Here is a 16,571-nt window from a genome sequence, read left to right on the forward strand (position 1 = left end):
ATATGTCCCAATACATGCATAGCCTCCCCCATTACCAATAATCATCAATTACAATCAATGAGCCTACTGGAACGTATTATTACCTAAAGGCCATAATTTACATCCAGCTTCTCTGCTGTGCTGTAGATTTGATAAGATAGAAAATATCTTATGGTATTCCCCACTCTTATAGTATCATACAGAGCATTTCACTGCCTTGAATGCACTCTGTGCTCCAGCTATTCATCCCCGCTTCCCTCCGCCCTAGTGACCACTGATTTCATTACTGCCTGTCCTAGTCTGTGTCTCAATGGTTGTGAGAAACCCTGACCAGAACCAACTTGGGAAAGAAAGGGTTTATTCGGCTTCGAGGCTACACTTCATTATTTGGGGAGGCCAAGGCAGGAACTGAAGCAGAAGACTGACAGGAGACGGTGTATACCGCCTTCCTTCCTCTGGCTTGCTCGCCTGCTTTCTTTACTCTCCGAACCCACATGCCTAGGGATGGCGCCACCTAGTGGGCCCTCCTACAATCAAATGGCAGCTAAGGAAAGGTTGACTGACAGAAAGGGGTGGATCCAGATGGGAACTCAATGTAGGGAAGACCTGGGAGGAGCAGGCAGAGGGGAAATAGTAATCAGGATATAGGATAGGGAGGAGACGGGACTATTTTCAATAAAAGGAGAAAAACTTAGAAATGAACCACAGGCCAGTCTGTGGAAATAATTCCTCAGTGGAGGCTCTCTCTTCCCAGGTGACTCCATCTTGTGTCAAGTTGACAAAAACTAGCCGATACAACTGTGCTTGTGGTTTCTACATGTGCAGAGCGTCACACAGGTGGAATTGTACAATAGGGGACTTTTCCAGTTTGGTTCCTTTGCTTTCTATACTTGAGTATTTTCTCCACATCTTTTCAAAACTTCACAGTGCCTTTCTTTTCTTTTCTTTTCTTTTTTTTTTCCTCTCCAAATAGTTACCCTTCAGGTTTGTAGCCCATTGTTAGCTCATTTTTGTGATGATTATAAGGATTTCCCCCCCCCAACATTATTTGTTAGACATTCTTTCACCAATGTATGACTTGTCAAACACTTGACTACACGTATGAGGGTCTGTTTCCAAGGTCTCCCATTGTGGTACTGCTCATCTGACTCCCAATGCCAACTGGCCTAGATTACAGTAACTTTATGAAAAGTCTTCAGATCAACTCGTACTTAGAACTTTATTCTTTCCCTTTGTTAGTTTCTCTTTTGATCTCCATATAAACATTACAGTTTGCTTGTCAATGGCCACAAGATCATTTTCTGGATTCTGAGGAGACCCTACTGAATCTATGGATCAAACTGGGGGTAAGTGGCATCTCAACTTCATATCCATCATGTGGACTGTCTGGACATTTATTTCACTTTCCTTCAAGTACTCCCACCAGAATTTTGTAGAATTTATTATATAGGCCTTGTACATATTTGGTTAGACTTATACACAAGTATTTCATTTGGGGAGATGATAACACAAGTAGTCTTATCTTTTTATTGCAAATTTGGCTTGTTTGTTGCCGAAAAAAATTGATTTTGCAATGTTCTGCAGACTTGCCAAATTACTTGCTAGTTTTGGGGGGTTTGCCAGCTCTTCCAGATTCTCTGTGTCAGAGGTCATGTCGCCTGGAGGTGAACACATTGCTATTTCTCCCTCCCCAATCCATGTGTTCATATCAAGTGAAGTAGATATAAACACAGACACACACACACACACACACACACACACACACACACACACACACGTAGAAGCACACACACAGGCATGAATAATGAAATTCACTGTTGCTATTATTGTGAACCAAGAAAAATATTCATTCTTGTTTTCCCTCGACTACTTGCTTCTCTGATACTCCTCCTTCGTTACCTAGATCTGAGTTTCTGACCCACACCATTTTCCTTCTCTCTAAACAACTTCTTTGACTATGTCTTACAAGGCAGGTCTACTTAACATAATGAATGCATAACACAGGAGAGTTCAAAAACACAGCCCTTGACCTTGAAAGATAGCGGGAGGTTTTCCGAAAGGCTTTTGACACCACTGAAAGGCCTAAAACAGACAGAAGAGATGGAGGACAGGAAGAGAAAACAGGTCACAGGCTCCCACATCTAATGTTGACTACTGCGGTCCACGCTGTGTGCATTTGTGGGCCGGGGTAAAGAGCAGGCATGCCTGACAGTATGGAGCAGAAGCAGGGGCCTAACAGAGACTGAAGGGACAGACAGCCTTGGAGAAGGAAATGAGTACGTTGTGAGGACGACCTGTTACCTGGAAAAGGCTGCAGAGCCGAACTGTAGGCCACAAGATGCTTGCTCCCTGGGGCCTTCACCTGGGAGACCACAGCCCCGCCTCCCTTCTTTGCTTGATAAATCTGTGTGTTGTCCTTTGTTGTGATGACCCAATACACAAACTCTCCGTCCACTGTTAAGCTAACAATTCTTTTTCCTGTTGGTTCAAAACAAAGAAAAAAAAATTAAAGGATAAAGAAACAAGAAACATAACATAAAATGAGACATCTTAAGTTTTCTACTCTAAATAATATATAAAGTTTTTTTTTCTGCAAGAAAACTGCTAAATTTTAAATATTACAATTTTTTTAAAAAAGCTTATTTTATGCCATTTGACTCAATAATGTTTCCTCATTTTGTTTCTGGACCCAGTGAAGTCAAGGTAAACACTGTCATTACAAGTTCCATTTGTAAAAATAAAAGCCAAGGCATGAGGGCATTAAATACACTACTCACAGCCACAGGGCCAATTAAGATGAGAGCCAGTCTAAAAACCTGCCTCCGACATGGGATACCTTCCTACAAGTTATTGGTCAGGAAGGTCTGGACACCCCAAAAATAACACAGGTGATTGCCATTGCTCTTAGCTATACACCAGAACCTGTGTGTCCCCCCACCACCACCTGTAACTACTGTGTCCAATTAATGCTGCTTGTTGGAAGGCCTGGTCTTGTGTAGTCAACCATAGCTTTAGTGAGTGCATGAATGAAGTGGCCATGTCATGTCCACAAGACAGCGTTTCCTAACACTCCTCATCCTCCAGCTTGTATGTTCTTTTTACCTTTCTTTCTTGATATTCTTTGAGCTGAGTGTGTGTGTGTGTGTGTGTGTGTGTGTGTGTGTGTGTGTTAGAGGTGTTACAATGGGTGTCCCAGTTAGACCTAAGCATTCAATAATGACTCATTCTTAGTGCTTTGACAGTTCTAAGTCTCTGTATCACCTGTTGCCCACTGCATATAGAGACATCTCTGTGAAGCTGTGTTACTTTGCCTGCCTAAAACACCTGATTGGTCTAATAAAGAGCTGAACAACCAATAACTAGGCAGGAGAGAGATAGGCAGGGCTGCCAGGCAGAGGAATAAATAAAAGGGGAAATCTAGTCTAGAGGAGCAAGAAAAGGAGAAGAGGAGGATGTAAGAGGCCAGCCACCCAGCCATACAGCCAGGCACAGAATAAGAAGGAAAGAAATAAATATAGAATAGAAAAAGGTAAAAACCCAGAGGCAAAGGTAGACAGGGTAACTTAAGTTAACAAAAGCTGCCTAAAAACAAGCCAAGCTAAGGCCAGGCATTCATAAGTAAGAATAAATCTTCATGTTTTTATTTGGGAGCTGGGTGGTGGGCCTCTAAAGAGTAAGAGTAAAAAGACCCCTGTCTCAAAAAAAAAGCAAACAAAAATCCTAATGTTTAAAGAAATAAAATCTTCCAGCAACGTAACAATTAAATGATATCTAAAGTCATCCTACTTTTCCAAGGATGGATTTCAATAGTGGATTCATGATCAGTTCCTCATCTATATGATAAGGTATTACCAGATAAAGGAAATCATGAAAACGTGTCTGTAGACCCAAAGGTAAACACTGCCTGCCAAGAAGGTTGTATGCAGCAAAACTATCTTTTAAAGTTGACGAAGAAATTAGGACATTGCCAGACAAGCATAACCACTGTAGTAACCCAGTGCCAACACTGCAAAGGATGCATGAAGAAATGGTGTCCCGGAGCCAGAGAGATGACTAGGGGGCTAAGAGCACCGACGCTCTTCCAAAGGTCTGGGTTTGACGCCCAGCACCCACCTAGGGGCTTACAGCTGCCTGTAACCTCAGGGTTTCTGGCACCTTCTTCTGGTCTCTGTGGACATCACGTTCATACTGTACACAGCTGTACAAGCAGACAAAATATTCATATAGAAAGAAAGAAAGAAGAGAGAGAAAGAGAGAGAGAGAGAGAGAGAGAGAGAGAGAGAAAGAGAGAGAGAGGAAAGGGAGAGAAAGCAGATGAGGAGACAGAGTCAACCATGAGAGCACAAGGAAGAATAAATTTCACAAAAGGAATAGATGAAATAGGGAAATAGAACAAATCCAGGACACCCAACTCAGTAAATCCCTAATACAAATAAGAGATAGGAGAGAAAGAAAAAGAATACACAATATTCTAGCCAACCAGAAAAACTACAGGAATTAGTGAACATCTCTCAATAAAAACATTAAATGTAAACAGCTTCAACTCATTCATAAAGACATGCAGACTAGCTAGGCAGCGTGTGTCACTAGAAAAAGCCCCCACAGACTGTGTCTCATGGGGAAAGTCAATCTATCAAAGGCAGAGAAGCTGAAAACAAGCTGCTGTAGCTATTCAGACACTTGAGCAAATAGAATTCAAACCAGATTTTGCCAGAAGAGACAAAGAAAGCCACTACACAGTAATAATGGGAACAATTCATCACGAAGCTATAACAACTTCAAATATATACACCAAATCTGGGGCTCCCAATTTCATCAAATAAACATGAATGGACACAGAAGAATAGATCCTGATAGAGTCACAGGGGGTGACTTCAATGCCCAACTCTTGTCTTTAGAAAGGCAGTCCAAACTAAAAGTCAACCATGGTACTTCGGCGAAAATCCTTCCACAGATAAAAGAACCCATCAGACAGAAGACATTCCTTCCATCCAAAGTACACAAAATATGCATTCTTCTCAGCAGCCATGAAAACGTCTCTGTAACAGAACACGCTTTCAGCCACAATGAAGGTTTTAAGAAACACAAAAGAATATCAGATCATAGTACAAGGAAACCTATAAAGCAAAGCAAAAGCAACTCCACAAATATTAATACTTGGAGACTGAATTATACACTTGTTCTGGAAGCCATTGAAGAACTTGAAGAGGAAGTTTAGAGCTTCTTAAAATCAGTGAAAAGAGAAACACAATACACTAGGACCTTTGGAGGCTAAGGCAGTTCTAATACAGAAGTTGACAGCTAAGAGTGCTTACATTACATATATAGGGGTCCTTGAGTACCTCCACCTATGTGGCCCCCTGCTCAGGCGGTATATTATGACGTGTTCTCTCATTTTGCCTTGATTGAAGGTTTGTTGTTGTTGTTGTTGTTTTGTTGTTTTTTGTTTTTTTACTACCTTGAAAACTAATCAGAGAGATCCCAAAACAAACAAGCTAATCATATCCCTTAGGCTTTTGAAAAGCACAAGCAAGTCAGAGCCAAAAGAAATGGCAAGAAACAGTAAAGATCAGGGAACAAACAGAGACTAAAAGAATAATTCACAGGATCAACCAAACAGAAGCTGGTTCTTTGAAAAGTGAGATTGATAAGCCCTTTCCGATGTATATTAGCGACCTTTCTCACTGCTATGGTCAAATATCTGACAAAAAAAAGTGATGAAAAGGCATTCTTCGTTCCATAAAATTGAAGGGAAGAAGGGATGTTTTGTGGTACAGGTGGAGTGGATACAGTCAATAAGGCCAGGAAAGAGCTAGTGCCCAGAAGGTGAGATACCTGGTCACTTTGAACCCACAGTCGGGAAACAGAGATCTGTGAGGAAGTGGAACTATAACCCCAAAGCTTTAGCCATGACCGCTTGCACAAGATTAAACCAGACAAAATACCAGCAAGGGTGGGAGAGAATTTTAAGTCCCACCCTGAGCTAAGGAGGTAACTGGTGGCTACTTGGGGAGACAGAGTCATTTTCTCCAGGGATACAACCCTTGAGAGGCTACCCATGCTCTGGCAGATTGTCCTACAACCACGCACGTACTGGCAGCACCAAATGGACTCAGTGGGTTTTAAAAGAAGGAGGGGGGGAGAAGAAGATATGGAATCAGAAGGGAAAAGCAGAGGGAGAATAGAGGAAGACTTAGAGAAAGAATGGAGGGTAAATTTGATCAGAACATACTATAGGAATATATAAAATCTTTAAAAAATCAAAGCCTGGTCTCTGTGACCCACTTCGTCAAGTGAGGCTCCATCTCATAAAGTTTCAACCTTCCAAATCAGTGCTAGAGACCTGCTGGAGACCGGGAATTCAAACACCAGAGCCTAGGGTGAGCATTTCACATTCAAACTGCAGTACAAAATAACCAAAAGAAAGAGCAGGAAACCTCAAACTGATAAAATCAGAAGTGAAAATGAGGACTTTTAAGGGATTACAATGAAACCCAGAGAATCACTAAGGAATGACTTGGAAATTTATATTCCAAGAAAACCGGGGAAAAAAATCTAGAAAAAGTGGATAAATTCCATTTCTCCACTGACCTGCCAAAATTAAATCAAGGTGATAAAAATGAACAGATGCATCCCAAGCAACAGTACTGAAGCAGTAAATAGAGTCTACTCAGAGAAAAGTCCAAGATTGAATGGACTCACTCTTGAATTCTTCCAAACTAACATTCCTCAAGCTATTCCACACAGTGAAAGGGAGAAGATACCAAAAGTGGATAACACATTTAAAAAAAGAAAACCTTAGACTAATTTCCCCAATGAATGTCGTCAATGCAGAATGTACTTGCAACTTGAACTCAGGAACACCTAAGTTGATCACACAGCATGGGCAGGGTTTCATCACAGAGATGAAGTTCGATTTAACATAGACACATCAGTCAGTGTGACACAACGCATCAATAAAGCGAAGGACTCAGTTACATAATCGTCTCAATAGACACAGGAAAGGATTCGCAACTGAGTTCAGTGTGCCTTTATCATAAAATCTCTGAAGAAACTAGGAATAGAGGGGATATCCCTCAATATAATGAAGTCTATGAGTAACAGACACAGAGCCAACATAGTCAGTGAGGCAAAACTAAGCATTTCCTCTACATTCAGGAATGAAACAATGGTATCCATCCATTCTCACTGCTCCTCAAAACACTGGCTTAGCTAGCACAATAAGAGAAGAAAAAGAAAAGTTGTGCTGGTTTGAATGGAGAATGGCCCCTATGGACTAATATGTCCCAATGCCTGGTCTCCTGATGGGTGGAACTATTTGGGCAGGATTAGGAGGTGTGGCTTTGCTGGAGGAGATGTGTCAGGGATGTGGGCTTTGAGATTTTAAAAGCTCTCTCTCTTTCTCTCTCCTTTCTTCCATCCCTCACTTCCTCCCTCCCTTCAGACCCCTTCCCTCCCTCTTATGTTCATGGCTCCAAATAAGCTCTTAGCTGCTTTTCCAGCCCCATGTACCTGCCTGTTGTCATGCTCCCTCTGGAACTTTATTATCCAACATTGCCCAAGAGAATACTTCCAGGGGTGACGGCCCCTTTAACCTCATTTTTCAATCCATTAGCACTTGTGGCTTTTGTCTACTTGAACATAGCCTGGCAGAGGAATTAAACACTTATAATGCACTTAATTTGAACTCATTTAAACACTCCAAATTGACCTGTGGTTATCATGTTAGACAGTGAGGAGTGGAAAAGAAGAATAGACAGAGCATTTAAGGTGTTTTCCTATTGGACTTTCTCCTAAGTAGCTTCCAAATCACCTTAGACCTTCAAATGGTTCTGTAAGCTTGTGGATTTCAATTGCCAAGGCCAACGCATACTGACAATGGAGTCAGAGTGGAAATAAACTATGTGCTGGTAAGGGTGCAGCTAGTTAGACCTAGTTCCATCTCCTGAAACTGCAGTCCTTCAGACAAGTTACTATCTTCCTTAGTCCCAGTTTTCTAAGTTTTTTAAGATGAATATACTGGTACTTGCCTCCCCTGAGTACTGTTAAAACTTAAATGCATCTAATCTATTACCATGTTAGATTACACAGCTAATTTCATAGCTGTTTCTTTTGGTATTTGTTTGCTTGTTTTTTTTTTATTTTTTTTTTTTTTTTTTTTTTTTTTTTTTTTTTTTTTTTTTTTTTTTTTTTTTTTTTTTTTTTTTTTTTTTTTTTTTTTTTTTTTTTTTTTTTGAACATTTTTCTGTTACCAGCTGCTCTTGTAGACAGGTGGCTGAACGAAGGATTCATTCACGCTTTGCTTAGTCTGGGATGATGTGTGCCACCTGACTTTCACTGTTAATTTATCTTAATACTGAGGGTGTGAATTTCTAGTTTTTGGATATTGCAGGCACATGACGTTTTGACAATGAAAAGTCACTTTTCACTGGTGTATGTGCTCACATGTGCGTACATGTATGTAAATGTGAATTTGTTCATGTGGGGGGTTGAAATTTTCAAGTGACATTCATTCTTCAGATGCTTTCCAGCTTTGAGATAGAGTCATGGGTAACCTGACCACATAGGTTATACTAGCTGACTAGTGAGTTTCCAGGGACTGACTCACTGGCTTCTGCCTCCTATCATACCATCATGGGATTACAATGTCACTAGGCACTAGAGACCCAAACTCAGGTCCTCACAATTTCAAGGGAAGTGTTTTATCAATTGATCAATCTATCCAAACCTGCAATAATTCTTTTTTTTTTTCCTTTGTGTATATGTCTTATGGTGTATACACATGTACATGCTCATGCGCACTTGTGTGTGTGTGTGGAAGCCAGAGGTCAATTCACTGTGGGTTTCCGTCTAATAACTAGCCAATCTTTAGGTTGGTCAAATTTTCAATGAGGATCAAAATTATAATTTGTTTTTTCTTTTGGTTTTTGGTTTGGTTTGGCTGGGTGGTAGTGGTGGTATTTTCTACATAGCCCTGGCTATTCTGGAACTCACAATGTAGACCAGGCTGGCCTTGAACTCACAGAGATCTGCCTGCCATTGCCTCCCAAGTACTGGAATTTAAAAGCGTGTGCCACCATGCCAAGCTAAGATTATAATTTTAATTGGTAGTTGTGGGATCAAAATTTATCAACCTAGAGTTTATCGATTCTGCTAGACTGGCTAGCAGCAACTCACAGGGATCTTCCTGTCTCCACCTCCCCACTGCTTAGATTGTAAGTGCGCATCCACACCTACTTTTTGTGTGGGTCCTCATTATTGTACAGCAAGCACTGTACTAACTGAGCTCTCTCCCTTCCCTGCGCGTTCTTTCTAACGGACAGACTGCTGTTATAAATGAGGATATATGTGCTGGGGATAAAGCTCAGTGGAGATTGCCTAGCACACACCACTGGGTTTGATAACCAGCACGTTATAAAACTTAACCTGGTGACACACATCTGTAAATCCAAGCACTTGGGAGGAAGAAGAAAGAAGATCAGGAGTTCAAGGATATCCTGGGCTATAAAGTGGATTTGTGGCCACCCTTGGGTTACATGAAACCTACAAAAAAAAGAAGAAAGATATATGTACATGTCAGCACGTTACCAAGGACGGCAGGCTCCATGGTGACTTCCCAGCATTGACATCCTTCCAGATCCATGGCCCAGATCTCATGTCCTTTGGTAAAGTATATGCATGGTCTCTTTGGGTCTGAGGTATCAACAGCCATTGCCCCACCTAACTCGGATTCCATCACATTACAAGGACATTGGTTCCTTCCGTGCTGGTCTGAGGCCTTGGGTTGTAGAACATGGTGCAAGGTGTGATTGCTAATACTGCAGTAGAACATCTGATGGCCCAGATCTGAAACTTCTGTCCAATACAAGCGGCTATAGGGAAGGGGAAGGAAAAATCCCTTTAATTGAATGAGGAAAATAAGTCACTTCAAATATTAGTCTCTAACGAAGATTGGTTATGTATAATAATAAAACAAATGCAGCCTTGGGAGGAAGTGTGTCCAAACAGCAAATAACTTCCTTCTGAGGTGGAGGAGGTTACAAGAAGTCCAACTCAGTGTTGCCCAATGGTGTTTTTTAATAATGTGTTACAGCCAAAGCCCTGGGCTCTGGTGACCTTGGACTCCTAGTCTGAGCACCTTCAATGGCCATGAATGACTGTAAATACTAAATATGTTTTTACATTTTCCAGTATGCCCTTCTCCACTCTCTTCCTATTTCTGTTTCTTAAGACCAATCAACAACCTAGTTTCAGAACTGTTTATGTCCATGTTTATGGTACAAATAAAAACATCCTTTCCAGGCTGGGAAATGGACATGCAGTTGCTGAATGGAAGTCCTAAGACAACATTATAAAGATATGAAATTTATGAAGATGGAGGAACCTGGAAGAGTTTTTGCTAGACCACAGCTGCTGGCCATCTGGGCTGCCCAGCTCATCTCTGTCTCCATCTACTTCTTGGATTTACCACCTGCAGCTGTTATAAAATTCACTGATATAAAAAATTGCTATGGCTTTCCTTCTGGCAATTAGCCTATCTCTGGGCTAGTCAAATTTTCAACACGTGTTAAGATTTCAATCTTAATTGTTGGTTGTGGGATAAAAGTTTACATGGTAGAATGAACCTGGAGCCTGAATGAGAATTCTATCTCTGAGCCTTACTTATTTATTATTCTGACTTTCTAGATTTTGAGTTGGGGGGGTCTCACTAAATCACTGTGGTTGGCCTTCAACCCATAATGTTCCCGCCTCTGATTTCTGAGTAATTGGGATGACACATATGGACCACAAAACCTGGCTCAGAACTGTTTATTGTAATTCAATATAGCACCTGGGAGCTGAGACAGGAACAACAGGAGGAAGTTGAGGTCGTCAGTGGCTGCATAACCAAGTCGATGTCAGTATGAGTTATATAATACCCTCTCACAAAACAAAGAATAAAGTTGTCCATGAGGCTTTAAGTATCTTATTTTCCCATTATTAGCTTCTAATATTAAACAAAGATATTATTTTAATATATATCTATTTTATCACAGTAAAGATGCTCATACCTTAAAAGGGGATACATAGAGAAAGAAATGATTGCTGAATGACTTTTGCAAATCTCCAGCTCCCTCGGAGATTTCACCTTGTGTTCAAGATCTACATCGAATATCTGTGTTCCATCTCGTGATGTTTTCAGTGCGAAGTAGAGGTGCCTTGCAATCCAGTCCACTGCAATAGCTGCAACGTTAGCAACCAGTGCATCCTGGAAAAGCTTAACACGGGAGAGAGCACAACTAAGAAGTGTTGATCCTTTTCCGTTTGGGGACTTATGTGACCGTTCACATCACTACACATAGAATGCCACTGTAACCTCAAGCCTCGCTCCTTCCGTTCTGTGACAACTGTAATTCAAGCCTTCTCACACTGTATATCCAACCTAGATTATTTTAGCCACTTAGGTTCAGCTCCAATCTGCAGATCAGGGCTAAAACTCATCTTCAGACAAGATGATCTGTGAACCCTGGTCTTTTTCTGCCTGTCCTCTCTTGAGTAAGAGTTGAGCAGCTGGACTGCTCTGTGCACTACCTACCATGAAGTACATCCTCACCACAGGCTAAAAAGCAACAAGGCCAAAGAACTATGGCTAAAGACTCCAAAACTGTGAGTCAAAACAAACCTTTTCTCTCTTCTCTTTAGGTCGACTCTCTCAAATCCTTGTTCTAAGAGACATCACCACCTCTCAGTAGCCCCAGGAGTAAATACGGTACCTTAACCCAGCAACCAGTCTTGACTGACACATGCACAAATCCATTCTGTATTTATATGTGGCTAAATGACCACATATTTACTTACTATTTCAATCATTCTAATTTTAAAGGCTCACCCACTGGCCAATCATCTTAATTACACCTTTCACATCAAAAGAATCTCAAAGGGAAATACCTTGGAGCTGGAACGATTGTGCAAATTCAGAAGGAACAGTGAGTCTCCTTGCACAAAATACCCCATTTCATCATCTGCCGTGTACCCCACAGTGCTGATGTCTCTCTCTGTGGAAAACGTCCACACAACTTGATTTCGATCCATGTCTAGAAACACGATCTTATTGCCAACAAGAGATATGAGATATGGAAATGGTTTGATTTCTGCAAACGAAAAAGAAGTAGATAGCACACATGAGAAACAAGCTTCAGGTCATGAGAACCCAGCCGTGGTGAAATCCATGGGCCACTTGAGACTCATCTCACGCACCAGGCGCCATGAAGACTTGCAGACCCTCTGAGCCTGGGTTTCTTCAAACTACTTTGATGTGGGAAAATATATACATATTTTATCTGACCTTAACTTTTAATCCAGAGCTGCCATTTCTTTTCCTAAACATACCAACAATAAAATGTATACTTTCAAATAATTACTTACAGATTTTTACATAACAAATACCTGATGTTTTAGACATCACTGTATCAGAAAATGGTCCTGGCCCCTTGGATGTAAATACACGAACCTAAAGAATAGGAAGAAAAATTTGAAAATGTGTGCATAGGTATCCTCATTAGCAGTAAATTCAGAGACTGATAAATTATGCAATATTCATTGTACACACCTAATATGCATTATAGCTAGTTTAAAATTATTGTTTACCTCTAAGTATATTGAAATAAGTAACTAAGAGGGAAAATATTGACCTGAACCCACAGTTGGCTTTCTGACCTAGAAAAGTGTGAAGAAGATAAATCTCTCCATTGCCTGAGAAAGGTCTGGGACTTATTGTGTAACACAGATATGATGGATGTGAGGATTAATTTGATTATGTTGATCATTACCCAATATTAATCATCACACCTGGAATACAAGCAATCTTTACTCATCAATTAAATATTTTAAATAAATACAGGTCTTCAACTATTTCCAAGATCAGGTAATATAAAATAGTTAACAGATATAAAACTGTACAAATTATGGTAAGCTAAATTTACTCTACTTTCTAAAAGGAGGTCCAGAAGGAGAAAATAATCAAGCCTCCTTATGTTTAAAAGTAAGTACCCATTTCACATCCATTCTCTTTGGATCCCCACAGATACTTAGGAGTAGGAACTGGACCAGAATTATGTGTAAGCTCACCTACGGCACACACACTGCAGAAGAGCACACCCTCTGAGACTTGTCTATTTTCTCTTTCACTGTGTCGTGCTACATCCTAACAGGGAAGCTTTTTATTTAAAAGTTTAAATAGATTTTATTGTGTAATAAATCATTTCCATTTCCAAACCTTATATACATAAAATAGCCTACAAAGAAAATTGGCACAAAGGTTGATGGCCTCAAAGTACAAGAGCCAAAGTACTCTGTCAAGAAAGCACCAGACTGGATTTTTGTTTTATTTGGGGTGTTTGTTTGTTTGGGTTTTTATTGTATTTTTTGTATTTTTATGTATTTTGTTGTTGTTTTTCTGAGACAGGGTTTCTCTTTGTAGCCCTGGCTATCCTAGAACTCAATCTGTAGACCAGACTGGCCTCAAACTCAGAAATCCACATGCCTCTGCCTTCTAAGTGCTGGGATTAAAGGTGTGCACCACCACTGCCCAACATTTTTAAAATTTATTTATTTCATTTTGTGTGTGTTTTAGTTGTGTGTATGTATATGTGCTGTATGCATTCGCTGTGACCTTGGAAATCAGAAGAGGGCATTGGACCTCATGAAATCACCTTGTGGGTGGTAGGAATTGAATGTGGGTAGGAATATATACAGGCAGGAATGCTCCTCTGCAAGAGCAACAAATGCTTTTAACTTTAAGCCATCTCTCCAGCCCCACAACAGATTGCTTTCTTATATTTCTAGCATTAAATGTATTTTACTATAATACATATTAATGTCTATGTGTGCATTTATCAATTCAAGCAGTCTTTACTTCTGAATGAGACTGTGCTAAATGTACCCAGACATGTCACTTTGTGTGATTCTATACTAACTGAAATTTGAAGCTACATATAAATATTGACTGTCACAATTAGAATATGTATCTAACTGGAGGATTTGCTGGTCTTAACGATTAGAAATTAGTATCATTTCAAATTTTTATGTGCAAATCTTGATTAGTATAAATATATATAGAGAGACCTAATAAATTATTAATATAATTATTAAATTTAAATTTTAAAAAATCCATAGGAAACTAAAACCTCCAAAGCAATCTCCTAAACATTTCTCCCCAGAAGATGTGGAAAATCAATGTCAATATGTACTGTTGTCAAGAATACAGTAACTGGTGAGGAAATGAAAATTATCAAGCCATCTATTTTAAGTAAAAAAAATTATTTCATAAATTTAAAGTATTAGAGTGACATGGCAATAGATGACTTTCCTGACTCCTCATCTCTTCCTGCTCTATTAGTGGACAGATAATTATTGTGAGATATCAGCTATGTGGGTCCTCAACTTCTATTTCCATAGGCAGTTCCTAGTCTGGGCATTTAGGTAATTCACAGAGATGTTGCCACATGTTGCAAAGGACCACAGAAGTTGCATGTGCCACATCACTGCCTAGTCATGCAGCCTTGGGAGTTAGCTGACAGATCCAGGGGTCAACTGTAATAATGAGTACAAAATAATTGCTTGTGGTAGGTAGCTTATGAGTGCATGAATACATAATGCTTTACCCTAAACAATACTCTGAATGCAAGACAATTGTCAAACATCCTTTACTCAAGTTCTGCTGTCTGGCCTGTGTCCTTCTGCTGACCACTTGATTCCCCTGGTCACAGTGGAATTAAATTATTAACGAAGTAGGAATATCTTAACTCGGTCTTTTAATTAACCATCCATTACACTATTGAAATTCACATCCCAAGGCTGGAAAGATAGCTCAGCCATTAAATTCTAGGCTCACAACCAAAACATCAAGATTCATCACCCAGGAGCTGCAGATACAGCTCAGCAGTCAAGAGCACTTACTGCTCTTTCAAGGGACCCAAATTCAGTTCCCAGTACCCACAAGGGGGGGCTCACAACTGCCTGTAACTCCTGCTCCAGGCATCCAAATGTCTCTGGCCTCCATGGGCACCCACACATACATGTACGTATTCATATGCAGATGTGCAAGAGCATAATTTAAAACAATAAAAATAAATAAATTCTAAAAACAAAAATACATATCCCTGTTTCTCTCTCGTACCTGGAAGGCAACAATATACCCAGGACTCATGGCCTCGAGCTGAAAAGACATCACTGGAGGTGTGACAGTGACAGAAATCCAGTCTTCAGATGTTTTATTTGCACCACTTTGTTTAGATATATGATAGAAGATTTCAAATTTGGTTAGCACTCCATTTTCATGCTTAGGTCTATTCCACCTAAACTCCACCACAACTTCGTTCTTGTTGACATGTCTTCCACTGGACAATATAAATATCCTGGGGTTCTCTGGTGCTGATGGAACTGAAAAGCAGATGCACAGACAGGGTGGGATATAATATAAGTCTGACTTTTACCACCCCTGATCGTGGTGTGGACATCTTGGCAAAAAGTATTTCTCATTCCAAATAGTCAAAGTACATTACTCTCATTCTTAAGGCTGTTTAGAAGAATCATCCCCAGGTTTCTTCAGAAGCTCATCTGGATAGTTCAGCAAGTCTCCATGATGTCCTTTCAGGCCACCCAATGTCCTCTAACTACTACCTCAGCTCATCGCTCTCATCTCTGTGGCCCAGACAGATGAAAGGCGGACTGGTTGTCCCTAAGAAAGTATAACCTTCACTCTCCTCCTGGTGCAGTGGTTTAGCTGATGTCGGTTATTAGGAGAAGAGCAATGACTGTAACCACCCTTCACTCAGTTCAGGAGGTGAAATACAACATGTATTTGGCTCTCTTAATGCTAACTCTCAAGGAGGCAGAAAGTGGTGGAGCTGGCTGACAGACATCTCCAGCTACGCTAGAGCTGAACCAAGAGCCACCATGCAATCCCAGGTCATGCTACCCCATACATTTCTCTTCTGTCTTGAAAGTCCTCTGCAAGGTCTCAGGCCTCACACCATCCCCATTTCCGGTCCCATTGCTTCCTAATGTTCCTCACTTACACCTCTACTCCATTTCCAGTCCTTCTTACACTGTACAGCTCTTATGGTAGAAAGCCTTGTGGTGGTTTGAATAGGAATAGCCCCCATAGGCTCACACGTTTGAATGCTTGGTAGATTTAGGAGGTGTGGCCTTGTTGGAGGAGATGTGGCCTTGTGGGAGGAGGTATGTCACTGAGGGGCGGGCTTTGAGGTTTCAAAAGCCCAAGCCAGGCCAAGTTTCTTTCTCTCTCCCTGCTGCCTGTGGACTAGGATATAAAACACTCTGGGGAGGGGGTGGGCACACGCCTTTAATCCCAGCACTTGTGAGCAGAGCCAGGTGGATCTCTGTGAGTTCGAGGCCAGCCTGGTCTACAGAGCAAAATGCAGGACGGGCACCAAAACTACATGGAGAAATCCTGTCTCGAAAAGCCAAAAAAAAAAAAATTAATTAATAATAATTAAAAAAAAAAAACTCTCAGCTTCAGGGTCATGTCTGCTTGTGTGCCTCCATACTCCTGCGATAACAATGAACTAACAGTGATAAGGACCTACCTA

At 40.6% G+C, this 16,571-nt stretch overlaps 1 protein-coding gene across 1 annotated transcript in view; it reads right to left on the reverse strand.

Annotated features, from left to right (window-relative positions):
* Positions 1-16,571, reverse strand: part of Ros1 (ROS proto-oncogene 1, receptor tyrosine kinase) — a 124,722-nt gene that overhangs the window by 48,361 nt on the left and 59,790 nt on the right. Inside the window, 6 exon segments of the mRNA XM_037200364.1 lie at positions 2,281-2,457; positions 9,568-9,851; positions 11,031-11,236; positions 11,908-12,110; positions 12,406-12,469; positions 15,137-15,399. Of these exon segments, the coding sequence (XP_037056259.1) occupies positions 2,281-2,457; positions 9,568-9,851; positions 11,031-11,236; positions 11,908-12,110; positions 12,406-12,469; positions 15,137-15,399 (1,197 nt within the window).

Source organism: Peromyscus leucopus, chromosome 8a, assembly GCF_004664715.2.
Source record: "Peromyscus leucopus breed LL Stock chromosome 8a, UCI_PerLeu_2.1, whole genome shotgun sequence".
Classification (NCBI taxonomy): Eukaryota; Metazoa; Chordata; class Mammalia; order Rodentia; family Cricetidae; genus Peromyscus; species Peromyscus leucopus.